General features: G+C 46.5%; 2 protein-coding genes across 5 annotated transcripts; both read left to right on the top strand.

The window, feature by feature from the left end:
- The first annotated feature begins 933 nt into the window (after positions 1–933).
- PCK2 (phosphoenolpyruvate carboxykinase 2, mitochondrial) lies at positions 934–12,036 on the top strand. The gene is made up of 10 exons (XM_074234823.1): positions 934–1,078; positions 5,136–5,381; positions 6,066–6,250; positions 6,336–6,539; positions 6,790–6,977; positions 7,328–7,490; positions 7,799–8,017; positions 9,644–9,781; positions 10,079–10,174; positions 10,458–12,036. The coding sequence occupies exons 1-10, from the start codon at positions 1,050–1,052 to the stop codon at positions 10,910–10,912; spliced, it is 1,923 nt and encodes a 640-aa protein (XP_074090924.1). The 5' UTR covers positions 934–1,049; the 3' UTR covers positions 10,913–12,036.
- A 4,887-nt stretch (positions 12,037–16,923) lies between these two features.
- DCAF11 (DDB1 and CUL4 associated factor 11) lies at positions 16,924–26,247 on the top strand. 4 transcript variants are annotated; one of them, XM_074234815.1, is made up of 15 exons: positions 16,924–17,061; positions 17,500–17,801; positions 18,418–18,557; positions 18,813–18,940; positions 19,320–19,384; positions 19,736–19,836; positions 20,068–20,214; positions 20,697–20,751; positions 21,109–21,177; positions 22,018–22,075; positions 22,162–22,347; positions 22,843–22,996; positions 23,784–23,936; positions 25,131–25,237; positions 25,355–26,247. In XM_074234815.1, the coding sequence occupies exons 2-15, from the start codon at positions 17,692–17,694 to the stop codon at positions 25,484–25,486; spliced, it is 1,605 nt and encodes a 534-aa protein (XP_074090916.1). In that variant the 5' UTR covers positions 16,924–17,061; positions 17,500–17,691; the 3' UTR covers positions 25,487–26,247. The 4 variants fall into 4 exon arrangements, with proteins under 4 accessions (XP_074090916.1, XP_074090918.1, XP_074090917.1 ...); XM_074234817.1 differs by having other exon boundaries at positions 16,924–17,801; positions 18,501–18,557; XM_074234816.1 differs by having other exon boundaries at positions 16,924–17,801; positions 18,430–18,557.
- The last annotated feature ends 234 nt before the right edge of the window (positions 26,248–26,481 follow it).

Here is a 26,481-nt window from a genome sequence, read left to right as displayed (position 1 = left end):
AGAGAGAGAGAGAGAGAGAGAGAGAGAGAGAGAGAAAGGCTGAAGATAAGTAACTCTCAGAGAGTTAATATGTATTCAAGTGGGAAGAGGTAAAGAGAAAAAAGGAGGATCCAGGACAGAGCTTTGGGGTACACCCACAGAACTTTGGGGTGTACCAAGGATGATAAAGGAGGCTGAAACGAACAAGTCAAGGAAATAGGAGGAGACCCAAGAAGAGAAGCAAAAGACCCAAGGAAAGAGTGTTGTAAAGGATGTTCGAAGGACTTTCCTGGGAGGAGGAAATGTGCCACTGAGGAAATCCACGCAGGCTTTCCGGGGAGCTGCTTCCTCGGGGCCTCTGAGAAGCCCGTCCCGAGGACGGGGCCGGGGAGGCAGGGCAGCAGCAGAGGGTCGCTCTGGCTCTGCACCGAGCTGTGAGGAGGGGTCAGGAACGTGCATCTGTAACCCTGCAAAGGCAGGGGAGCCCAGGGGGCACGTATGGTGGGAGCACTGAAGTCCGAGGCCCCGAGGAGCTCCGGACAGGCTCCCGAAAACCTCAGGGCCGCTCTGGGCCTCAGTTTCCCCAACTGTAACAGAAAGGGAGCCGGGCAGGATGCTCTTTAGAGCTGCTGTCAGCTCCGAGCCTGGAGGACACGGTCTCCGGGGGTCCGGACGTCCACCTTGGGGTCCTCCCGCCCATCTCTGGGAGCTTGCGGCGGGAGGCAAGGGCGCTCCCCAGTTACATCAGGCGGGGGGGGGGGGGGCGTGGCCGCAGTCGCGGGGTGGGTCCAGGCAGCGCGCGAGCCGGGGCCGCGGGCCAATGGGGAGGGCGCTGGGCCGGCGGCGATGGGGCGGGGGCCGGCCGGCGGGCCTGGGTGCGGGCCAGGTAACGGGCAGAGCGGCCCGCCGAGCCCTCCCCCCGGCCCCGGCCCCGGCCCCGGCCCCGGCCCCGGCCCCGGCCCCGCCCCCTGGCTCCCTCTTAAGCCGCTCCCGCCCTGGTTCCGGCTCCCGCCACCACCCCTGCCCGCCCCGGTCCGCTCCGTGTGCCGCGTGCGCTCCGCTCCGGCCCCATGGCCTCTCTGTGTCGCCCCTGCCTGCGGTGAGTGAAGGGCCGCCTCCCCGGCCTCTCCCAAAGCCCCCCATCCTCCCCCACCAGGGCCGCTCCGGCCCCGCTGCCAGCCCCCTTCGGGGCTCCCCGCCTTTTCCTGGCCCGCGGGAGCCCCGACTGCCCGGACTTCTCCCGCCCCGCCGCCCGCCGCACGTGCGCCTCCGCTCGCGCTTCTCTCCCGCTCAAGCTGGGCTCCGTCGGGAAGGTCCGGGCCCGCCCGGGGGGCCTGGGGGGCGGGGGCCAGGGAGAAGAGCCGATGCAAGCGGTAAACACGCATCCCCCGGGAGCGGCGCCTGGCACAGAGCCCGGCCACCCCCGGGAGCGGGCAGGGCAAGCTGCGCCTCCGGGGCCCGCCTCCTCCCCTTCCTGGCCCTGGACCCCCGGCTCCATCCAGCGCCCACCCACACCCGCCTCTCCCGGGCCCGCTCTCCACAGCCAGCCCGGGTCGGTCTCCGGAGAAGAGGAAGCTCAGGGCACTTGATGATAAACTTTCCAAGATAAGGCGCCCCACAAGACCATGTTCAGCGCCCTGTATTTCAGCAGCACCTAGGATAAGACTCAGAGAGAGATGCCTTCCAAAGAGGGCGGCAGGAGTCTGCCCTGCCTCATCCCTTGGCTGCTCTGGCTCTGATCCAGCCTTGACCACATGGCCAGTCAGTCTACTTCCTCACCCCAGTCTGGTCTTACCTCTGAAAGCCATTTCAGAGGGGGGGAGGGGGCCCAGGAGGACAGGTGCTTTCCTGGGATCATTTGTCAACTGTCTCCAGACACTTATTATAGTCTCCAGACATCACATCTACAAACCTCTAAAGGGGTGCCTCTCCCAGACAGATACAGGGGGTGGAAGTTGATTCCAAAGTGCCAGTCATGTGTGTTTGGAGGTGGTTCTAGGTCTGTGGGAGGAGGGCAGCTTCATTTTCTTGGCCTTTGTTCTTTCAGGGCTGCCCCACCCTGGGTTCAGGCCAATCAGAATTAACCCCCTCTTCCCTCCCCCCCCCAATCCCCCAGAATCTGGAAGGGCAGGGTCAAGGTAAGAGAGGTGGTGTTGGTCAACATAGGACAGAAATATCAGTTCTTGCCCAAGTCTGCCTTGTAAATAGTTCTTTCAAGTCTGCCAGATGGCAGAACTTCTTTCCCTCTTGTTGAAACTAGTAACAGTGACTGGAATGGCCAGTGTGCTCCTCTGGTGTAGGGAAAGTTTTCAGAAGCAGTGTGTGCAGAGTGCCAGCTCCCCAGCTTGTCAGTAGTATCTTATTGAGGTGTTAACCATTCTAGAAACTGCATTTTAGAGGAACAGGGGGTGCTTAAGATAATTCTGTCTCTACTAGCAAAAGTTACATACAATATAGTTTTGAAGGCAGAAGATAAGTACATGAAAAATAACATTTAAAAAGAAACAAATACATTAATACTAGATAAATTACCAATATAAGGATGGCCTCTTAATTACCGTTGTGGCTAGTGACGTAAATTTGTCAAAGCAGCCTGCATCAAATTTATAAGCCCAGTGGTGTGCTGGGAGTAGTGGGCAGAGCACTGGACCTGGAGTCAGGAAGTAGTGGTGGTGTCATATCAATCATATCTGACTCTCTGGGACTCCAATTGGGTTTTTCTTGGCAAAGGTACTGGAGTAGTTTGCTATTTTCTTCTCCATCTCATTTTACAGGTGAGGAAGCTGAAGCAGAAGTAGTTAAATGACTTGTCTAGGCTCACACAGCTATTGTCTAAGACTGGAATTAAACTTAGATGAGGCAGTGGATAAAATGTCTGGCTTGGAGTTCAAATCCAACCTCAGACACTAGCTGTGTGACTGAGCAAGCCACTTAATTAACCCTGTTTGCCTCAATTTCCTCCTCTCTAAAAATGGAAATAATAATAGCCCCTACTTCCCAGAGTTGTGAAGATATATTTGTAAAGCATTCCGAATCTGGTGCTAAAAAGCTAGGTAATCTCTGGTGATTTCTGGTCCTTGTGTTTTAAGTCAAGGGGTTACAGATAAAAGTTACAGTCTCCTCCCTCAGTGTGCTAGAGTGATAGGATAGAGTCATAGGTAAGTATGAGGTAGGCTGTGATGGGGAAAGAAAGAGATCCAGAAAAAGTGGTCTAAGAAAAGGTGAAGAGAAAGAGACAGACCTAGTGGCCAAGTGGATAGAGCACTGACCGTGGAGTCAGGAGGACTGAAGTTCAAATCTGGCCTCAACCACTTTGATTCTTACTAGCTATTTGACCTTGGACATGTCACTTAGCCCTGATTACCTCACATCCAGGGCTATCTCCAATCATCCTGATTCATGTCTGGCCACTGGACCTGGATGACTCTGGAGGAGAATGTGCGACTGGTGATTCAGCACAGCCTCCCCTCAGTCAAATCCACTTCACATGCTTGATGCCATGGTCTTCTTTGAAAATGAAGGACACACACAAAAAAAGAAAAAGAAAAAGAAAAAAAGGAAATGAAGGCCAAACAGTGAAGGAAAAGAAAGTAGACTGAAAAGGAGATAAGTAAGAAGTATGTTCCCAGGGTGTGAGATCACCAGGGCAAATCCTGGGGGAAATGTGGAACTATTGTTTGGAGATGGCAGGACAGATGCAGGTAATAGCTAGTGATCCACTGTGACTTTGACTTGGAATGTGATGGGAAATACAGCTGGAAACATAGCTTGGAGTCCTATGGAGAGGTTGAGGTAGGGAGACTCAATGCTCATTTATGGAGTTTTTTCTAGTGTAGACAAGTGGTTTACCAGGAAGAGACAAGCATGACAGAAACTGGCTCTGGCCATCACTTAATCTCTCAGTGTCTCATCCCTGGGACTGTGTATAAATTGCAGAGAAGGTATTCCTTGTACTAGAGAAATTGCAGGTCTAGGCCAGAGCCCAGGTGAGAGCAAAGTTCCAAACCGAGTTTTCTGAGGTTGGAGGGGAGTGACATGGTCAGACCTATGCATTTGGAGGACAGTTTTGGCAACTGGGTATAGTATGGACTGAAGATGGAGAGGGAGAAGCTGGAGTTAGGGAAGCTAGTGAAAAGATTCTTAGAGTAGTAAAAGACAAGAGGTGATGAGGGTCTAATTAAAGGAGTGATTGGAGAAAAGGAAGGGGACACACATATTCTGTCATAAAACCAAAGCTGCCCAATCAGCAAATATACTCAGACACTCACATGACTATTTTCCCATGGTTACTGGAGCATGACTCCCTTATCACCCAGATAGATTATCCCTAAAGGTTCCATTATAAAATGCATTCTTGGGGTAGCTGGGTGGTACAAATTAATAGAGCACCAGCCCTGAAGTCAGGAGGACCTGAGTTAAAATTTGTCCTCAGACACTTAATAATTACCTGTGTGACCTTGGGTAAGTCAAAAAAAACCTAAATAAAATAAGATACATTATTATATATGAAGATGAAACAATACACCACTCCCATGATCTCAGGGAGCATACAATGTAAAGGTAAGAATAGTTTAGATTTACATTGTATTTCAGATGTTATATAACACCCTCATGTGTTTTGTGTTGTTTTTGACGTGTAATTTCGTTGACTTAAGCTTTCTCTATGTGGATGGGCATTTGCTCTCTAGCTTACACTCTGAGACTATAGACACTGCCTCTCATCTCATTTGATTACTACAACAATCATATGGACAGATAGTTCAAGTAGCAGCTCCATTTTGTAGCTAAAGAAATTGAGGTTCTGAAAGATTTAGTGACTTGTCCAACATCACAAAGTTATTAAATGGCAGAACCAAGACTCAAACCCAGTCTTTTGGCATGTGATGAAGGTGAATATCAAGAGCTGCTTTTATTTTTTATTTATTTTTAATTTTAGGGGGATTTTGCTGTTTTTATTATAGCACACAACCCACACACAACCTAAACCCATGCCAAATCATCCTCTGGGATAGCACAAATACTCTCTTCGTAGTTCAACATATACAGATATGCTCCAGTATACTATCGTGTGCTTATTTCCTCTTCCCCACATCTCCCACCATAGAGTCCACTCTGGTCATCAATATCCTTTCTCTCTCTCTCTCTCTCTCTCTCAGGTTGAGTTGGCATGGTTTATGCCCCTGGGGTTATGCCCCAAGTCGGGGCAACCATGCATTACGGGTAACCAGTGGAGATTTGGGTCAGCTTCCAGCTAAGGTGAGGGACTTTGTGGAACGAAGTGCCCGCTTGTGTCAACCAGAAGGCATCCATATCTGTGATGGTGGTGAGGCAGAAAATGATGCCATATTGGCCATGCTGGAACGTGAAGGCCTTATCCGAAAACTCTCTAAGTATGACAATTGGTGAGTTTGATGGCTAAGTAGCTGAGGTGCTGAGACAAGCCAATCTGAGTACATAAAGGCAAAGACAAACCACAGTTCTATCTTAGCAGATCCAATCCAATGAAAACTTAACAGATGGGGAATCCTGGAAGGAAAGAATAATGGGCTGGAGGAATATCTTCATTTCTATAATGAAGAACATGCAAATCAAGGTTTTTGAGTTTTAGATTACCAACTTGGGTACTTTCTGTTTAGGGTAGAGGCAGCCACAGTAGTACTGGGTATATGGAAAAACCAAACCAAAGATTGGACATGGTCTAAACTACTAACCTAGGATCTATGAACCTGATAGATTTAAGGGGCACTGTGAACTTGGAAGGGAAAGGTTAACATTTCCATTTCAATAATTGGTTTCTTTTGTTATCTTATATATTTTATAAATATAAAATATTTGAAAAGATTGTACTGAGAAAGTCTTTTAAGCTTCACTAGACTGCCAGAAGGGTCTAAGACCCAGAAAAAAGGTAAAGAACCCCTAGACCAGAGTGATTAAAATCCAATGGGAAGAGGAAGACTAGAGTCTAGGGAGAGAACTGGCATACACTGTAGACCCTGAATAAATGGGAAGAGGAGGAAAGGGATGCTTTGGGACTGCTGCCTCTCAGTCCCTGAGTGACCGCTCTTTTCCTGGTATCCCCTTCCCAGTTGGCTGGCTCGAACTGATCCCAAGGATGTGGCCCGAGTAGAAAGCAAGACAGTGATTGTGACAGAGTCTCAGAGGGACACAGTGCCCATGCCAGCTGAGGGAGTCCGTGGACAGCTGGGCAACTGGATGTCCCCAGCCCAGTTTCAGAAAGCTGTGGATGAGAGGTTTCCTGGCTGCATGCGGGGTAACTCTGGGCGAGGGACGTAGGCAAGAATGGGGAGATGGGGAAGATTGAAGCCAGGATCTCTAACCCAGCTTTCCTTCCCCAGGCCGTACCATGTACGTACTTCCATTCAGCATGGGCCCTGTGGGGTCCCCCTTATCTCGTGTGGGTATTCAACTCACTGATTCCCCCTATGTGGTGGCCAGCATGAGAATCATGACCCGCCTTGGAAAGCCTGTGCTTCAGGCCTTAGGGGACAATGACTTCGTTAAGTGTCTGCACTCTGTGGGCCGACCTTTGCCCCTGGAAGGTGAGAATCAACACTTAGAATTACCTCATCATCCTGAAAGAAGAAAGACCTTAAGACCCTATCTATTGAAAGTGGAAACTGAAATTCTGTCCCAAAGTAAAGATTCTCCCCATGCCCACTTTATGAGAACCTTCCTTTAAGGCCCCCTTCTGCCCAAGAGGAGAGAATATCCCTCAAGGAAATCACCCATCCCAAAACCCCTTGAAGCTTTATATCCTTGCCAGATGCCCCCATAAACCATTGTCCTCAGGGGAGCTGGTGAACCAGTGGCCGTGCAATCCTGAGAAAACACTGATTGGTCATGTGCCTGACCAGCGGGAGATCATCTCCTTTGGCAGCGGCTATGGTGGTAATTCCCTTCTGGGCAAGAAGTGCTTCGCCCTTCGCATCGCTTCCCGGCTTGCCAGAGATGAGGGCTGGCTAGCTGAGCACATGCTGGTGAGGGTGGGGCTGGGGATGAAGAGGGCTGGTTTTTAAGGGAGGGGCAATAGAAAGTGCCTGACTGGTCCCAACCAAAGCCACCCCCGTCCCCTTCTCTGTGGTTGCTCTTTTGTTAATGGGTTACTTGAGCTCCTGGCTGCTCCCTGGCCAGTTCCCTGCCTACCCAGAAGTCAAGTGGCAGGGAGGAACAGGTATTTAATGAACAAACTCTCTTCTTCCCTATTAACTCATAAGCAACCACTGCCTCTTAGTTCTAAAAACTACTAGACACAGACCTTTTTCTTGCTTCTACAAAACTTCTATCTCTTAGTTATGTGTCTATGAATATCTCCCCTGTTCCCCTTCAGATCCTGGGAATCACAAACCCTGCTGGGAAGAAACGATATGTAACAGCTGCCTTCCCTAGTGCCTGTGGCAAAACTAATCTTGCCATGATGCAGCCTACCTTGCCTGGCTGGAAAGTGGAATGTGTAGGTGATGACATTGCCTGGATGAAGTTTGACAGTGATGGTGAGAAGCCTTGCACACACTCATATACCACAGATACACTTTTTTTCTATCAAGATAGCCATCTCTTACCTGTCCTGGAAATAGGATCAACAGCCTTCCCTTCTGCCACTGGTAGGGATCACCCCTGCCCTATAGACAGCATAGAAGCCAGTATTGCTCAGGAGGTTCAAGAGCCCTTTCGCCTGCAGTTATTATGTTTGGCTTTGGGCCAGGGAGGGAGGGAGGGCTCTCAACATCCTCCTTTCCCTCACCTCATCTTCCAACTTTTCTCTCTTTTTACCTCCTCTTCTCACTCCCCTCTCTTCCAGGCCGCCTTCGAGCGATCAACCCTGAAAATGGCTTTTTTGGTGTGGCACCTGGAACTTCTGCAAAGACAAATCCCAATGCTATGGCCACAATCCAAAGTAATACACTCTTCACCAATGTGGCTGAGACTAGTGATGGTGGTGTATACTGGGAAGGCATTGACCAGACCATCCCACCTGGTATCACCATCACTTCTTGGTTGGGCAAGGCCTGGAAACCTGGTAAGGGAAGATCAAATCAAGGGGCAGAGGTTAAGGTGTTGTCTCAGTGAATGGAGGGAAGTGTTTCTCCTACCTGAAACCCTACTTTGTTGTTCAGTCTTTTCAGTCATGTTCAACTCTTCATGATCCCATTTGGGGTTTTCTTGGCAAAGATCCTAGAATTATTTGTCATTTCCTACAACTCATCTTACAGATGAGGAAACTTAAGCAAACAGGGTTAAATGACTTACCCAGGGGCACACAGCTAGTAAGTCTCTGAGACTGGATTTGAACTCATAAAGATACACCTTCCTACCTGCGGGCCTGGGCACGATACCAGGAATTCCAGCTTCCTCCAGTAACATAGTATTACAGAAGCCTTTTCCTCTAGAACTCCTAGATCCTGGCCCTCCCTAACAGTCCCTTGCAACCCAACAAGAACTTTATCTATCTTATTCTTTGAAGTCTACTTGGGGGAAGAGAGAATATTCATCTTACTTGGCCCTCAGCCCCACTTTCTGCAACCAAACCTTGGCATTATCCTTCATTGTATAAATACTCTCTTCCCTTACCTACCCCTCACCTTTTCCCTTAGGCTAAATAATCTCATGTCCCTTAGTATTTCCCCTTAAACCAGTTTTTCAACCCTTTCATCATCTTTGGGTCCATCCTTCTTCTGGCCCCTCCCTTAACTTTTTCTGTCCCTCTGAAGTTAAGTACTTATGTGGGTCAGAGCAGGGAGGAACAAAATGGAAAGATGGTCTTTTTGTGGTTCCTATAGCCTGTATTCATACTTTCAGGGTCCATTATCACAATCACCCTCCTCTATGTAATTACTCCTCATCTTCTTAAAGACCATTATCAAGCTATGTACCACATTCTCAACCTTTTCCATTCAGTGGAAGAAACCCAGAAAATTAAATCTTTCCCATAGGTCATTTTCCCAAACCTCTCATCATATTGGGATCCAGCAGTTTAACTAAGGAATCTTATGACTAATGTCAGTTCCCAAATATATACTCTCAGACAGGGTACTGAGGGAGGAGGATGGGAGAAGGTGCAATGGTAGGTGACTCTGCTCCCTGGGTGAGCAGTCAACCTCAGAGGAGATAAGTTGAGCAGGTGTTTCCCAACCCAGAAATTTCCGCTGTAACTCCTAGGTCAGAAAGAGAGTGTTTCTATACTCATTTAACATCTAAGAGTTTTCCATTGGTGTATCTCCCCACCTTTGGTCCTTACCCATTTTCTGAGGTATACCTATTTGCTATTGCACTCCTGTGTATTTGTCCATTCCGTTTAACCAACTAAGCTAAGAAGTGATCCTCATCCTCCAGTCAGTCCAAGCAGAGAAGGTCAAAAGAATCTTCTACAGGGATAAACTTCAACTTATTCTAATTCAAGTCATTTACAAGTGGGGCTGTCCAATCACAAGCCCCAGGTCCTTGATGGATTCTTTTATCATGTAAACAATAAGCCCTAGCACCAAAGGAGAAACAACATTCTCTTGGGGAGTGAGATCTACCAGAATTGGGAAAGAAGCCCCTTCCCCTGTTCTGAATAAGTAGGAAAACTATTCAAAGAACTGTGGACAAATAACAAGGTACCTATTGGATTGGGTTCAGGAAAAAAAGCATTTTTCTTTGTCAGGTGATAAGGAGCCTTGTGCACATCCCAACTCCAGATTCTGTGCCCCAGCCCGCCAGTGCCCCATCATAGACCCTGCGTGGGAGTCTGCCGAAGGGGTGCCCATCGATGCCATCATCTTTGGAGGCCGGCGACCCAAAGGTAGAAGCTGTGCAGGCTCAGCAACCCCTTCTGGGTTGGTGATCTGCCTCTATATTGGGAACCTTTCCCTTCCTGTATAGAGAGATTGAGCTCTGACTCAGTCCAGACTCTCAACTGAAGGAGCCCTTTTTCAGAGTTCCCATCTTCCCTTACCTCTGGGATATCAGTCTAGATACTTAGAGAAGACAATGGGACCAAGCTGATCCTTAGGACATTAGGAGAAACATGAAAGGCAGAGAGGATCAACTGGGGGCTTGGAAAATGGCTGTTTGTAATCCTGCTTAATTGACTTCCCAGGAGTACCCCTAGTATATGAAGCCTTCAACTGGCGCCATGGTGTCTTTGTGGGCAGTGCCATGCGCTCTGAGTCCACTGCTGCAGCTGAACACAAAGGTGAGAATCCTTGTCCTTTACTAAGGCACATCCCCCTTCCCAGCCTTGCCTACTTGGCATCTGACAGACCTCAATCACTTAGGCTCCTCAAACCTTTCCTTATCCCTCTGACCTTATCTGCCTTCTTCACATCAACCCCAAGGACCTCATAGGAAAGTGTTACCATCCTGCTGCTTCTTCATTCACTGAGGGAATCCCTATTACATAACTCCCCATAATTCTGGTTCAGCGGTTCCCCTTACAAGCAAGGAAGGTAACCCGTCTCCCTCTTCTACTTTCCCAGGGAAGACCATTATGCATGATCCATTTGCCATGCGGCCCTTCTTTGGTTACAACTTTGGACGTTATTTGGAGCACTGGCTGAACATGGAGGGGAAGCAGGGAGCCAAGCTTCCCCGGATCTTCCACGTCAACTGGTTCCGGCGAGATGCATCAGGTCGATTCCTGTGGCCAGGCTTTGGGGAAAATTCTCGTGTGCTGGACTGGATCTGCCGAAGGTTAGAGGGTGAGGAGAGTGCCCAAAAGACACCAGTGGGGCTAGTGCCGAAAGAAGGAGCACTGAATCTGAGTGGCTTGGGGTCTGTGGACTTCTCTGAGCTGTTTTCATTGCCTAAAGAGTTTTGGAATCAGGAGGTTCATGAAATACAAACTTATCTGAGGGAGCAGGTCAACCAGGACCTGCCCCGGGAGGTACTGGCTGAGTTAGAGGCACTGGAGGGGAGAGTACAAAAAATGTAATCAGGGAACACAGGCAGATATCCATACATAGAGGGTATACAAGCTACTTCTTTTCAGGGAACTATACAGAGAGAGTTACAAAAAATAAGAGCAGCTTTGATTTGAGCAACACCTTTTATAGAGTCTACTGTTATACACACTGTCTTAAGTTGTTGTTTCAACAATAATTACCATTTATTTTGCATAATATTTGCATAGCTTTTATTATCAATGCACATAGATGATAACTTTTTTCAACATTCCTTCACTAATTATATGATCCTCTTTCCCCAAGGTCTCAATCTATCCCCATCAAAGTCTTTGCTGATCCAGCCTGGTTGCATGAATCAGGTCTAGCATGCCACAGGGCCCCCTGGGGAGCAGTGGGAAGGAGGGGAGGGACAATGTACAAACCTTCATTCTTCTAATACAGAAGGCATCTAGCACAAGAAAGCTGGATCAGGAGTTAGGAGGACCCATGTTTGAATCCCTGCTCTGCTTGTCATTAGACAACTCCCTGAAGTTCTCTGAGCATCAGGAAAATGAGGGGTTTCAGCTTTGTAACATCCAAGGCCTCTTCCAACTCTAAATCTATAATCTTGCATCATAGAATCCAAAATTGGAGCTTCAAATTTCAAACTCTTGGCTTCAAAAGCTAAGCAATCTAAAGAAAGTTCTGGATTTCTTCCCCGTTTACTGACCCTCTTCTCCAGTGTCCTACCTTTTTCTCCAACCTTTCAATCTCAAATTAGAGATTCTCTTATCTCAAGACAGAAAAAAGTGTTGAGAACCTCATACTCAACAAAGTCCTGGTTCCCTTTGCAATGAACTGGTCCTCTTCTACATCATATGGAGAAATCCTAGAGGTAGTGTTAAGAGTGCTAGATCTGGAGTCCTAAGACCTGGGATCAGCTCATGGTCCCAACATGTAGCCATGTATCACAGTCTCTCTGGACCTCAACTTTCCTTGAAACAAGGGGGTTGAACAAGGTAACTTATAAGGACTCCGCAAACTCTAAATCTGTGATTATATGATCTGTTCCTGTTCCTGTTTTAAATCTCTTCTCTCAAATATAAGCATCTCTAACATCTTCATTCATTAACTTCCTGGTAATAAGTCTAGTAAATTTGCAGATGATGTTCAAGTAGATGTCACTGGTAGTTTGTACCCAGGTAATAAAACGAAGATCCAGTTAATGAAAAAGAATTTACAGAGAACCCTTCATGGAAGGGTATTGGAGGAGTGAAGAAAACAAATCAGATGGAGGGTAATTGGCTGTTTAAATAAAACTGAAAGGTCTAAGCACCATAATAGATCATATGCTGAATGTTCAACAATACGGTATTTTTTTAAAGTGAACATAATTCCACTCCAGTAATCTATTGGGTCTCTCTGATCTTATCAATATTCAGTGTTATAGCTGAAAGCACATACCTTCCTACCCATTCTATGTAAATCTGACATAGGAGTCCACTCAATGTGCTGAGAACTGGTGGGGAAAAATGTTAGAAAATATTTCAAGAATAAGAAATAAGAAAAGTCAAAAGTTTATTGAATGTACAGAAGTTGCATATTTACATAAATGAATACTTCAAGAAGATTTGGGAATAATAGACATAGCAAACAATATAACAAAAATTTAATTTATATTTTAACAGGAAATAACACATTACTATTGTGGGAGATACTCCTGAATCAGCTCTTTATCTAGTCAGACCACCAACTTGATAGAGCAAAGTTCAAAATTAATACATAACTAGAAAGAATAAAAATAAGGGGCGGGGGAGGGAAGATGGCATTCAAGTGAAATGACTTCAACTACCATAGCTGTCTACTATTTTAAAAAAAAATAATGATCATGGACTTCATTAATATCACATTAACAACTTTGAGGTAAAATACCATTCAACACTTGTCCTCTGTGTCCTTTTCTAGTATGCACAGTTCAGAGTCAGTGACCTGTATTAAAGGTTTAGAAATAAGTTGTCTGATCCAGCAGCTTCCAAGAAACCAAAGACTGAGTTCTGGGGGGAGTAGGGTTACAGAGCTGAGTAAAACAATTCAATCACCTTACTAACGATTTAGATCATAGAAAGAGACAAAATAGTTATACCACATTGGCAAAAAATTATTAAAAATTAGACCATCAAGAGACAGGTTAACTATGTTGTTTTGTCACCAATTTGTCTTCAGAAAAATCACATACTGGCACTTTGCTCAGTGATGCTTGGAGCACTGTATTCAAAAAGCCAAGGATTCCCACAGCTTCCCTATTTCCAATCAAATGAGGCTAGGGGGTGAAAATAGTTCGTGAGGAGAACGTCTTTGTACAACATTTTCCTCACTATAATAAACATAGTTAGTGTACAAGTCATACCATGATTTATTTGATGTCATGGTCTTAGATTACAAAGGACAACATCTGAGCAAAGGAAAAAGGAGCAGGTACTCCCACTTGTAGTCATTCCGGGGTGTGCAGACCCTGAAGGACACAGTATTTCTCACAGTTGATACAGTACCGTGCACAATTAAGTTTCAATAAATTAACCAGGACTGTAGGATTGGTCTCGAAAGCTTCAAGCTCAAGATAATTGGTACTTCTCCCTTGGGACCAGGACTGCCCTGGTGAGGCTCACTGCATGGAAAGTACTCAGGTTCCCCAAGTCACAGAAAAAATAATTCAGTCAGCAGATAGGCTGCCAGCCTGTGGGGAGCCAGGAATCCAAATGAAGGGCCATCGACTGTCCTGGCTTGCCCCTATCTGCCCTCTGCTGGAGATGCTAGTGAACAGGAAAACTGACCTAGGCCAGGCCATCAGTGACTGAGAAACTTTGCAGTCTAAGCTATGGGGAGGATGGGGAAAACACTGGGGAGGGGGTGGGGAGAAATAAGACAAAGGGCCCTTTCCCTTTCACACAGCTGGGGAGACAAAGGACATAAACACTTATAAAAGAACATTCACCAAGCAACAAAAGGCTAATGATTTAAGAGTTGTACCTCACTGACTGGGGGGAGGGGGGAGGAGAAAGAAAAATCTGATTTAAAAGTCTGAATTTTATTATAAAATGTGTTTCAAAAATTTTTTGGATAATACCTTACTGTAACTACTTCACACAAGGACAAGTATCTCGTTGGCCCTTTCCTACAATGCCATGAAGTAGGTAAGGAAAGTATTTTTCCCTATTTTACAAATAAGAAAACTGGGATCTAGAAAGTTTAGACGACTGGCCCAGGGTCATTCAGCTAAAAAGTAGTGAGGTACTAGAATCCCAATCCCAGGCTGTGCAAGTCCTGACGTGTGTCTGCAGTGAGACAGCAAGTAAAAAAAAAGCTGACTGACTTTCAAGCTACATGAAGAGAGGTCCAGTGGCCAGAATGAGGAAGGCAGAAGTATCAGAGTACTGTACTCTGGTGAGGTTATTCCAGGAAAATTGTTCACATCTGGATCTCTGACATTTTAGGAAGGATACTGAAAGCTAGTGTTGCCTAGAGTCAGTGACATGATGGTGAAGCCATTAGATACCAGTATTAGTAAGGAAGTGACAAAAGGAAGATGGATTGTAGCAGTGAGCAGGATAATAGCTTTGGCCCCACAGAAAAATGGTAGCAAACCTGGGAAGTGCAGTGATGTAGAGAGCAGATGACGTAAGGGAAAGCTTCCTCCATAAGAATGGAATCCCCATCAAGTCTTCTAGTAAAGGCTACAGGGATGGGCCCTGCTCAGGGTAATCACACAAAGGATAGGTGGGCTGCAGTAGCTGTTAGGCCTCTGAAGTCCCTTCTCACTCTGAGTCTCTGTAGTCCTCAATGCTTTGTACTTGGAGTCAGGAAGACCCAAGTTCAAATACAGCCTCAGCCACTTTCTAGCTGTGTAACCCTGAGCAGATTATTTAGTCTGTTTGCCTCAGTTTCCCCAACATCAAAATAGGGATAATTATAGTACCTACCTCTCAGAGCTGTGAGGATCAAATAAGAGATTTTAAAGAAAACATTTAGCATAGTGCTTGGCATGGTGCTATATCAGATATAGTGTGTGCATTCTTTAGTGTATAAAGTTCATATAAAATCTACAAAGCTAAATGTCATAAATGGATAAAGGTAAAATGATCCCAATTTAAAAATTATTGGTGGGGCGGCTAGGTGGCACAGTGGATAGAGCACTGGCTCTGGAGTGAGAGGACCTGAGTTCAAATCCAGACTCAGATGCTTAATTGCCTAGCTGTGTGGCCTTGAGCAAGCCATTTAACCCCATTGCCTTGCACAAAAGCCTAAAAAAAAGTTTTGAGAGAAGTTGTCTTTGAAGTATCTGAAAAGTTTTGTGGGATACTTAGATTACACTTACACTGTTTAGCTCTAGAGGGCAGAATTAGGAACCAATGGGTGACAGTTTTGGTTTTTTTTGGGGGGGTCTGGGAGGTAATGGAGTTAAGTGACTTGCCTAAGGTCACACAACTAAGTATTAAGCCTAATTTGAATTTAGGCCCTCCTGACTCCAGGGCCGGTGCCACCTAGCCACCTCTTCGGTGGCAGTTTGTAAGGAGTCAAAAGGAAGCTTGATGTCAAGGAAGAGAATGAAACTTGTTAAAAATTGGAGCAGTTCAAAAGTGAAATAGGCTGGACCAAGAGGTGATGGTGGGTTCCCTGTCCATGGAGATCTTCAAAAGGTCTACACTAGCCTGCTAGGCTGAACTAGATGGAGCCGAGGCTCCCTTCCAACTCTCCAGTTGTGATTCTATGAACTATACATCCCAACCTAATGTGTCATAAACTTGTGGAAGAGAAAGATTATACATGCAAACTTTTACCAGGCTGTTCTCTGACATGGGAATGGGGAAGGAAAGGAAAGGGAAAGGTGATAGAAAAATGTGGAATTCATAAATTTGCAAAGATGAATACTGTAAAACTACCTTTGCATGCAGTTGGAAAAAAAATTTCAATTAATAAAATAAGTGGCAGTGGACTAGAGAGCACCAAATGTGGGGAAGGGTCCCTGGTGTGCAGCCCCACCCACCTGCAAGTAGAGTGTAAAATAGTGGGGTGGGGGACCTGGAAGCTGCCCTCTGCTAGCTCAGCACAGCAAAGGGACTTTGCCTCCCCTCGAAGCTCCAGCTTGGGATGCCCACCCCCTGCACCCATGTGGCAGTCCTCGGCCTTGGACTCAACCCTAGTTATATATCAACCAGGAAGAGCTGGGGCGTAAGAGGGCACGACCTTGAACCCTGCACGGATGGAGGGGCGGAGGAGGGGGCAGCAGATATATTGTTTAGAAACCTGCAAACTCCTCCCGGGCGGGAGAAACGGTCCACAAACACCCGGGGGGCCGGGGAGCGGGTCAACAGCGAAAGGCCAAGGTCAAGGCTTTCCAAAGAGCCCCGGGTGGTGGGGGAGGGGCGGCGGGCATCTTTAGGGACCATCCGCTGGGCCCCCGGGGGCAGATTTAGGGGTGCGTGGGGCAGGGGCGGCGGGTCAGAAAGGCCCGCGGAGCTGGGCCAGGGGCCGGCCTGTCGCGGGGCAGTCACCGCCGGGCACACACGCCCACGAGGAGGCCGGGCAGGGTTTGCCCACGCGCCCCATCGCAAAGCTGCTAAAGCCGCAGCAGCTCCCGGGCCCCGCGGGGGCGCGGAAGGCCAAGTGCGGCTCAGCGGGGGGGGGGGGGGGGGGGGGCTTTGGGACTGTCTGAAAAGTGTGAATCCCGGGGAACCTGAAACTTCAGGGACCGACTTCAAATGCCAACCCCAAGGCGCCCGGCGGGCACATCCCGCCTCTCTTCCTCCCTCGGTCAGCACCGCCCCGGAAGCACCCGCGCCCGCGCCCACTCCCCGAGCTCTCACCGAACCCAAACATAAACAACTCCCCCCGCTCCCGGCCCGGCCACGGGCGCTCCCAGCTCCGCCCTCAGCAGCTGCTTTCCCCGCCCCCTCCCCGCCGCCACGCTCCCTTGGTCGCACCCACTCGTCAGTCACTCGTAGTCGCCGTCCAGTGAGCGGGCTCCAGGTGGGCGGGGCCAGCGGCCGACCGCGTGACGCAAGCGGGAGGCGAGCCCGGGAATCGGCGAGGTGCGTGACGAAGCCGCGCGAGGCTGTTAGAGCCGTTGGGGAAACACTGTGGATAAACATAGACCAGGCCTCACGCGCCGCCCTCCCGCCCCGGGTTTTATGTGCTGCCCTTGGTGAGTGGGGAGTCGCCGGCTGGGCGTTAATCGCCCTTTTTAGGCGGGAGGATCCCGAACACCAGCCCCCCCCAATTCCCGGTACACACCCCGGACATACCACGTGGCCGCGAGTCGGGGAGGTGGAGGGGAGGGGGCGGGCTGTTAAGCCGGATTCTAACGTCATTGGCCGTCGCCTCTGCCGGCTGCCGCGGGAGAGCTCTCTGATTGGTGGGTAAGAGTCTTCCTCCGGGAGAGTTCTGATTGGTGGTCTCCCGAGGATCTCCCCCTCCTCCCTTCCCTTCCCCCTAGGCAGAGCTGCGCTAGGTGAACTCGGGGGTGAACCCAAGGAATCTCCCCACCGGGGGCTGCGATTGGTGGGCGCGGGTGTCACCTGGCCTTGCGAGACCCACCCTCGACCCTCCCCAGCCCCTCCCCCCGGCTCTTTGGGCTTCCCAGGCTGCAGGTGTGTCGGTGTGCCTGGAGCCCCGGGAGCTGGCGCGGGCAAGGGGAAGGGACCCCGATTCCTGAAGAACAGTAGCCCGGCCCCCACCTGTCCGCGCCCCATCCAGGAGGCTTTGGGCCAAGACCCTGCCAGACCCAGGAAGCTAAAGGGCGCCAGCAGGGTCCGGAGGATGCTGTGACCGGAGGATGGACTCACCAGGCAACAGCAGTGCCTCAGAGGCCTCACCCTACGGTCGATATGAACCTCGGTTCAGCGAGGAAGATGACGATGTGGATCTGGCCTATTTCCTCCCCAGGTAATCCACCCTCCGGTGTGTCCCCTTCCCCACTCGGGGCAGGGAAACGACCCACACAGGGTGGGCAGCGAGGTGCTCCGAGCAGAGAGGAGGGGGCAGTTTCCATGCTTGAGACTCCCCAAGTTTGCCGGTCTCCAGGCTCTCCCCAATGGGACGGCAGGACTGTGCTTCATAGTACACTGTACCCCAGCCAGACTGGGCTCTAGAAGGTGAGGGGGCTGCTTCTTTGGAAGCTTCACTTTGCTGCACACATGTGACTGAGTCCCCGAGTAAACAAAGGGGAAGAGGGCAGGGACTGAGCCAGGTTGGAGTTAACTTAAGTAATTTGTTTGTGATCTTGGAATTGAGGAGACCTGGAAGTTCCCTTCAGAATTCTTGTCTAGAGCAGAACTCTTGTGGTAGAGGCAGAAAGGCAAGCTTTTCCATAACTCTAGAATCCAAGAAGTCTCCTAAGATAGCTTACGGTTCCTAACCCTGCTCCCAAGAGTGGGTTTCTACAGCCTGATGAAGACTAAAGCATAGTCATTCTAGATCTCCTAGTAATCTAGATGGGTATGTGAGATTCTCTCACTGAGTTTAAATTGTTTAGTATTGAGGGATCATCCCCTGCCATGAGGTCTCTCCACAGGGGCCATGTGAGACTGGTACAGGGAGGTGGTGCAACCAGCCTGCAGCTCACCCATACGCTCTCTGACTCAGATGATGACAATGACAGCCCTTGGGAGGGTCGTCTTGGTGACAGATACAATCCACCTGGTAAGAGGAAAGGGTACTTGGATTCCAGAACTGTAGAGCATCAGTCTGCAAAAATGTGTTTCTATCCAAAGATTGGAGTCAAAAGGAGGTGGGGAGGAAGATCAGTTAATAAAATGAAGAGAATCCTTTGAACCTCATTACCTCCTTCATGATTGGGCCCCATTCTTCTTGTCACCGTCTTGACCATTCATTCTCACTGACATTTGATTTCTGTAACTTAAAGAACTGAGGTAGGGCTGCTGCTTCTTCTTACAGTGGACTCAAGCCCTGACACCCGAGAGCTGGAGTGCAATGAGATCAAGACCCAAGTAGAGTTGGCCACAGGGCAGCTGGGATCGAATAGGATAGTGCAAGAATCCAGCTTTCCTCGAATGCTAAATCGGGTAGGCTCTCTTCCCTGTACTGAACCAAAGACTGTGGATAGAGAGCAAGATTTGGAGTCAGAAAGACCTGGGATGGAATTCTGTCTCAAACATTTGTTCACTATTTGACCCTGAAAAACTCACTCAAACTCTCTCATCCTCAGTTTCCTCATATGGAAAATGTGGGTAGCACCTGTCTCACAAAGCTATGAGACTTGATCAACTGGTATATAGAACATACTTTGCAAATCTTAGGGCTATGTAAATGTTAGCTCTTTATGGGGTATGGAAGGGCAGTCAGAAGTTCTGCTAACTATATCTTGAATGAGGTAAACTCTAGGGAAGAGAGTTTCAAGTGTCCTGTGTATCACAGCCTTACTCTCTTGTCCCTTCCCTACAGAGAGAACGAGGCCTGTGTCATCATGGAAGCTTTTCTCCTGGGGAGCGGTCCCGTGTAGTGTCTCAGTAAGTTTGGACCCATAATACTATGATTTGAAATTTAGTGGGATCAGATTGAAGAAGGATCCAGAGGGACAAGTAGATGAGACCATACCATAAAATTAGAAGTGGAGATATTAATGGAGAAAGTTGAAATTGGGATGAGGGATACAATTTTCTGTTGTTGGACAAAATGAGAGAGTTACAGCTGTTGAATAAGGAATATCATTTTTTTTGGTTAAGCCTTGGTGGTATGAATAAGGAAAAAAAGAATTTTGAACAAAGGGGAAAGAGGACCTCATGAACTGATCCACTCAGGGTGCTGTTGACACTGATATCTCCTTAATCCTGATGTCATTTTACTGTTATTTTTCTCAGTTTCTTGCCCAACTACTTGAGCTTCACAGACTCCTATTTCCATAAAGCTTTCTGTGGCGTCTATAGTGAGGATGGTCAGATCTTCATGTCTGCTTGTCAAGGTACCTAGACCAAGTGACCACTCCTTAAATAGGGAACTATGAATCCAGCTTCAGGAAAGAGTATAATTTCCTATTAGCCCATAGATTGGGGAAGCCTTTGTTCCAAAGTTGGGAGATGTTAGCAGGGAGTAATTCTGAAAACTCTGCAACAAAAGGAAGGTCCCAAAGCTGCACTAGGTGCCCAAAGGTGAAAGGAGAAATTTCTGAAACTTGTCTATTCCCAATTCCCAGACCAGACCATTCGACTGTATGACTGCCGCTTTGGCTGCTTCCATAAGTTCAAGAGTATCAAGGCCCGGGATGTAGGTTGGAGTGTTCTAGATGTAGCCTTTACTCCTGATGGGAACCATTTCCTCTATTCCAGCTGGTCTGATTATAGTGAGTATACCTACCAACCCTATCATGTCTCTATCTTGAACCCTATAGCCTACATCTTCCATGTAGGAAATAGATTCTCATGCTACATTACAGGAAGACAAGGCTCTCAGAATGATCTGACACCCCTTTACCATTCGCTTTTTGTTCCTTCTTTCTCCTTTGTTCTTCTAACTTTATTTATATAATCTTAGAGTTGAAAGAGACTGTATGTCATACAGGCCTTCTCCCTATAGGAAGAAGTCTTTATAACACCTCTAACGTATTCATCTGCTTGAATATGTATAATGGGGAGAATTCATTACTTTTATAAAGCATTCCCTTTCACTTTTGGATAGCCAGAATTTATTAATAAACCATTCTTATATTGAGCTAAAATCTGTTTCTTTTAAAACTTCTACTTGTCAGGTCTTATTCTGCCCTCTGAAGTTACACAGAGTCCCATTCCCAAACTTCAAGTGATTCTTGTCTTTCTTGCTTCTTAGTTCATATCTGCAACATCTACGGGGAGGGAGACACACACACTGCCCTGGATCTGAGGTACTGACTTCCCTCTTCAGCTAGATTCTCTAGAAACTTAGGGAAGGCTTTCTACATTGAATTTCTCTGAAACTGAGGCATACACTGAGAGGGACTGTTCAGGGACTGTTTGCTTCTCTAAGTGGGAGATCCCCTGACGGGGAACTGTATATCATTTCTCATTGGGAGGAATAGAGTGCAGTAGATGGATGCAGCAGAACCTCCAAGTTCTCCCTTCATTCTGACACATGAATCAGGACCTCGTTCAGCTTCCCTCCAGAAAGGGGGTGCATAGCTTTCTTTGCCTGTGAAGTGGATTAATTAATAAAGGTAAAAAGGGGAGTCTTTCTGTCCAACAAATTCTTCACTCTCTTTTAGGCCAGATCAGCATAGCTTCATTGTTTTCTCCATTGCAGTCTCCTCAGATGGACGAGAGGTGTTGGGAGGGTGAGTATTTTGAAATTTCTCCAGTTAATTACAAAGTTCTAACCTGGAGGTTGGACCTGTTTTTTTAAAGAAAGATTTTATTTATTTTGAGTTTTGCAATCTTTCCCCTATTCTTGCTTCCCTTCCCCCAACCCCCACAGAAGGCAGTTTGTTAGTCTTTACATTGTTTCCATGGTATGCATTGATCTAAGTTGAATGTGATGAGAGAGAAATCATATTCTTAAGGAAGAAAAATAAAGTATAAGAGATAGCAGAATTACATAATAAGATAACAGGTTTTTTTCCCCTAAATTGAAGGTAATAGTCTTTGGTCTTTGTCCAAACTCCATAATTCTTTCTCTGGATACAGATGGTATTCTCCATCTCAGATACCCCAAAATTGTCCCTGATTGTTGCACTGATGGAATGAGCAAGTCCATCAAGGTTGATCATCACTCCCATGTTGCTCTTAGGGTATACAATGTTTTTCTGGTTCTGCTCATCTCACTCAGCATCAATTCATGTAAATCCTTCCCTGAATTTCCATTCCTCCTGGTTTCTAATAGAACAATAGTTTTCCATCACATACATATGCCACTGGACCTGGTTTTGAGGAGACCTATATCCTAACACCCCTAGCCAGTGGTCTTCTAGGTCCTCTATCAGGTTCAAATCCCATAGTGGGATTTGAAACCATAAATTTCTTCTCGGCTTCAAACCCACTTTTCTCCATTGTCATTGTTTAGCAGTTGAGCTCTATGGAACTTAACCCTAAACATAAAATCCTAACAAGAGCCTTCAAAGAAAACACTTCTTGAATTTTGACTCAGTTATTTCCCAACTCAAACGCTTTTCTTTCAGGGCTAACAATGGATGCCTCTACATCTATGATCGAGAACAGAACCGCCGTGTATTGCAGGTACTATTCCCAGGAGCTAAACATCATGTTTCCTGTCTCCTTTTGCCTGGAATACTCAGATAGTCTGTCTTGTCTCTATGCTTTAGATGGAATCCCATGACAATGATGTAAATGCAGTGGCTTATGCTGACACAAGCTCCCATATCCTGTTCTCAGGAGGGGACGATGCCATTTGCAAAGTTTGGGACCGGCGCACCATGCGTGAGGATGATCCCAAGCCTGTGGGTGCACTAGCTGGGCACCGTGATGGCATCACTTTCATCGACAGTAAGGTGAATAGAAGAGGTTGGATTGCAGAGCTGAGATGCTGAGACCATGATCTCCAGGAGAACCTGAAAACAAGACTAGCATGGGGATTCATCTCTCAGATTGTAGCCAAAGAATTCCAGTCAGTCAGAAGGGAAAGGAGTTAAACCACAAGTCATGAGATCTACATCTACCCATTAGTCCTCAAGGATTAGTGATTCCTGAACTAGATCCAGTACTAGATTCTAAGCTACAATGAATGAGTTGACTTAGCCAGTGCCTGAGAAAGTAGAAACACCTAACCTGGAGATAGGGTCTGAGGTAAACACCAGAAAACAAATTAGACTCAGTAAAAATAGGTAGTAGTCCTAGAGGCACATTGCTTTTATCAATCAAACAGAAAAATAAGACAAAATGCAAGATTGGGATTGACAGTTGGCTTCACTCTTGAGAAAGATATTGTAATTTTGTGTTCTGCTCCCTTGAATATTGTGTCTTGACCTGTGGCCATGGGTTTACAGGGTGATGCCCGGTACCTCATCACCAACTCCAAAGACCAGACCATAAAGCTCTGGGATATACGACGTTTCTCAGGTCGGGAAGGCATGGAAGCCTCACGACAAGCAGCTATTCAAGAATACTGGGACTACCGTTGGCAACAGGTGCCTAAGAAAGGTCAGAATTGATTCTTACATTATTTTTAAAGGTTTTTAATTGTTGCTTTTTTTATATTGCTTCCCAATATCACTTGACATTTTGTTCCCCAAGGCCATCACTCTATCCCATTACAGAAAAGTAAAATTATGTAAAACAAACCAATACATTATCCATATTTGGCAATATATGGTTCATTCCTAACCTCCTAGTCACTACCTCTCTGCCAGGTGGAAACAGATATATTTCATCATTAGTCCTCTTGAAGTCAAATTTAGTGACCCCATTGATCAGAATTTTGGTGTCATTTTTCAGAATGAGCAAAAATGTGATTCAAAATTGTTTTTCTTTGCATGGCTTTGGTTAAGTTATAAATTGTTTTTCTAGTTATACCTAATTAAAAGTAACTTCAGTTGAGATGAGTATTCCCAATTTTCTGAATTCTTCCTATTCATAATTTCTCCCAGCATAATAATTTTCCACTACTCTCATATAGCACATTTCATTTAGATATTCCACATTAAAAGGATACTCGTTTTGCTCTCAATTTTTTGTTTTTTACAAAAAGTGCTGGTATAAATATTTTTGCATATATGTGTCCTTTTGCTTTCTCTTTGACCCCTTTGCAGTTTAAGCCCAGGAGTGATATCACTGGGTTAAAAAGGGCACACAGTTTTGTGACTCCATCATCATGTTTCATATCTTCCTTGAGGTGGTTTCTAAGTCATACTGGAGCTTGGCTGCACTGAAGAAGAGCCCGCTAATGGCATGTGCTATGTTTTTTTCCCTTCCCCTTATCTCCATATAGCCTGGCAGAAACTGAAGCTCCCTGGAGACAGTTCCGTGATGACATACCGGGGTCATGGGGTGCTCCACACCCTCATCCGCTGCCGCTTTTCTCCAGCCCACAGCACTGGCCAACGCTATATCTATAGTGGTTGCTCTACTGGTAAAGTTGTCAGTAAGTATCACCCCAAGAATAAAAAGTCATGGGGAAGCTAGGTGGCGCAGTGGATAGAGCACCAGCCTTGGAGTCAGGAGTACCTGGGTACAAATCTGACCTCAGATACTTAATAATTACCTAGCTGTGTGGCCTTGGGCAAGCCACTTAACCCCATTGCCTTGAAAAATCTTTAAAAAAAAAAGAAAAGAAAAGAAAGTCACCACAAAGTAGGAGACCTTTTTTTTCCCACTGAAGACCATATCCTAAGAGGAAAGAAAAAAAAAATTGAATCACATAAGAAGTAACAATATAGTTAGGTTGTTGGATGTGTAGGGGGAGAGGATGGGAGATGAAGAGAAAAACTGTAAAATGTTCCACTGAGTTAATTTTGTAATTAAAAACAGCCTATAAGACAAGAAACAATGAAAACTATTCTTCATTTCGCATTTTGGCTAGTCAAAGAGTGTAGACAGAAGGTGGAGGGAAAGAAGGATATAAAATGTGTACTCTTCCCTGGTTTGTTGAAAGAAAAGATACAGGCAGAAATAGAGGAAGTCCGAGGGTGAGACAGAGATCCATGATACTCAAATGTAGACTCACAGAAAGACAAAAAGATGTCTACTGAGAGTGAAACACAGATACTCATTCATAGACAAATCTGGCAAGGGGTCAGAGTGAGGAACTGAATTAAGACACAAACATGGACACACTGGTATCCAGGAATTTCTCTAGCTTATAGCTAGAGATAATGCTTCTGGATTTTAGGTCAGATGAAATTGATCTAAGGCTGAAATTCCATGTCCTATCAGTAGAATATCTTTTTCAGGATAGAATTTAGTCAGGGTTATAATGGAAAAGAGATTTAAAAAGAACTCTTGTATACTATAAGAGGTTTTGCTTTGCAAGTAAAATAAATCTGAAACAATGGCTAAAGCTGCTGAGAGGTTCCCATTAGTCAGAGATTCTTTAGGAGTCTGTGAACCTGTTTTGGGTTTTTTTTAAAATAACTACTCCAGTATATTTGATTTCTCCTGTCATCCTATGTAATTTATTTAATGCATTCAAAAACTTATTCTGAGATAAGGCCCATAGGCTTTACCAGACTGCCACAGAGTACCATAACACTAAAGATGTTAAGAACTCTTGCTGTAGAGTAAGATGTAGATGGACAGTATCTTAATGGTCTTCCTCATTCTTTCCTTTCCTGTACAGTATATGATCTCCTCAGTGGCCAGATTGTGAAGAAGCTGGCCAGCCACAAGGCCTGTGTACGGGACGTCAGTTGGCATCCCTTTGAGCAGAAAATTGTCAGCAGTTCGGTGAGATTGGCAGGGTCAAGGAGGGGAATAGGAATGGAACAATTCTGTGGGGATTTGAGTGGTTCATTTAGCCTCAGAGTTTAAAATCCTCTAACAACCTCCTCTCTGCCCTTGTAGTGGGATGGGAACCTGCGCCTGTGGCAGTACCGTCCACTTGAATACTTCAGGGATGACCTGCTGGAGTCCGAGGGCTGTCTTACCACCACTCCACCGTACAAGGCCTACGGAGCCTATTCCACTTCCCAGTAATTCTTTCCTGACAGTATGGACTGATCTGTACAGCCCCCAAGGGGAGTCACCTACTCGTTCCTCTCTCTCTCCTCAGGGAGATCTGTGGAGGAGCTAATAGGGTTCAAAAAGGAGAAACAGAAACCCCTAGCTTTTCCATCCTAGCTAAGCTCTGGGTTGGGTCTCCTCCCCTTTGAGGCTGGATTGTGTTCTTAATCTAGTGCTGTTGCCCAGCCTGTATCCCTACCCTAGGGCAGGCGGGACAGATGACTCTGGTAAATAAAGAGGTCACCCCCAGGTAGTTATTTAGGCATGGTCCTCGCCAGGCAGGGAACAGTTATTTTTTATAATCATGTTTGGATTCTGAGAATTGGTCGATAGACTAGTGTTCCTGAGCTAGGTCTAAATGGGTTGACCAATCAGAGTCTGATTACCCTTGCTGGGTCCAGTAGCATGGACCTTAAGGTTGAAGGCCAGATTAGCCATTCAGAAGGTGGGTTTTCCCACCACTGCTCTCCTTTTTTCATGATGATCAGAATGTTATTCCTTCTTAGGCAGGGAGTAAATGTTCCCTCAGGCTGGGAATCTGCTCTCCCTGTGTCTTTGGAGTAGGAGGTGCTACAGTGTAGGAAGTCCTAAGCCCTTGTCTTAATTCTTGTGGTACTGACTTTTCAGCTTGTGGTCCCTCAAGACAAGTGGGCATGGGGACTGGCAGGTTGAGGCAGGGGTCCTTCCTGCTGACACTTGCTTTAGCTCCCTCAATAAAGTTTCCTCTGAAATGACTCAGTCTGCTTCCTCATACACTGTGGCTTTACAGAAACTTCTTCAACTTCATGTCTGGGACTGAAATGCAGAACATAATGTGCAGGGGATCTAACAGCCAGGACATGTTCCTTTGAGTTGAAATTACCCAATTAAATAACTTTCAAAAGTCATCTTTTTCTCCTTTCTCTTAAGAAGAACAATAATTCCCCACTAGAAATAGGGAATTAGCTTGGAGTTGGGTTGCTTCCCCA

This window comes from Macrotis lagotis, chromosome 4 (genome assembly GCF_037893015.1).
Source record: "Macrotis lagotis isolate mMagLag1 chromosome 4, bilby.v1.9.chrom.fasta, whole genome shotgun sequence".
Classification (NCBI taxonomy): domain Eukaryota; kingdom Metazoa; phylum Chordata; class Mammalia; order Peramelemorphia; family Peramelidae; genus Macrotis; species Macrotis lagotis.
This window is presented reverse-complemented; position numbering and strand designations above follow the sequence as displayed.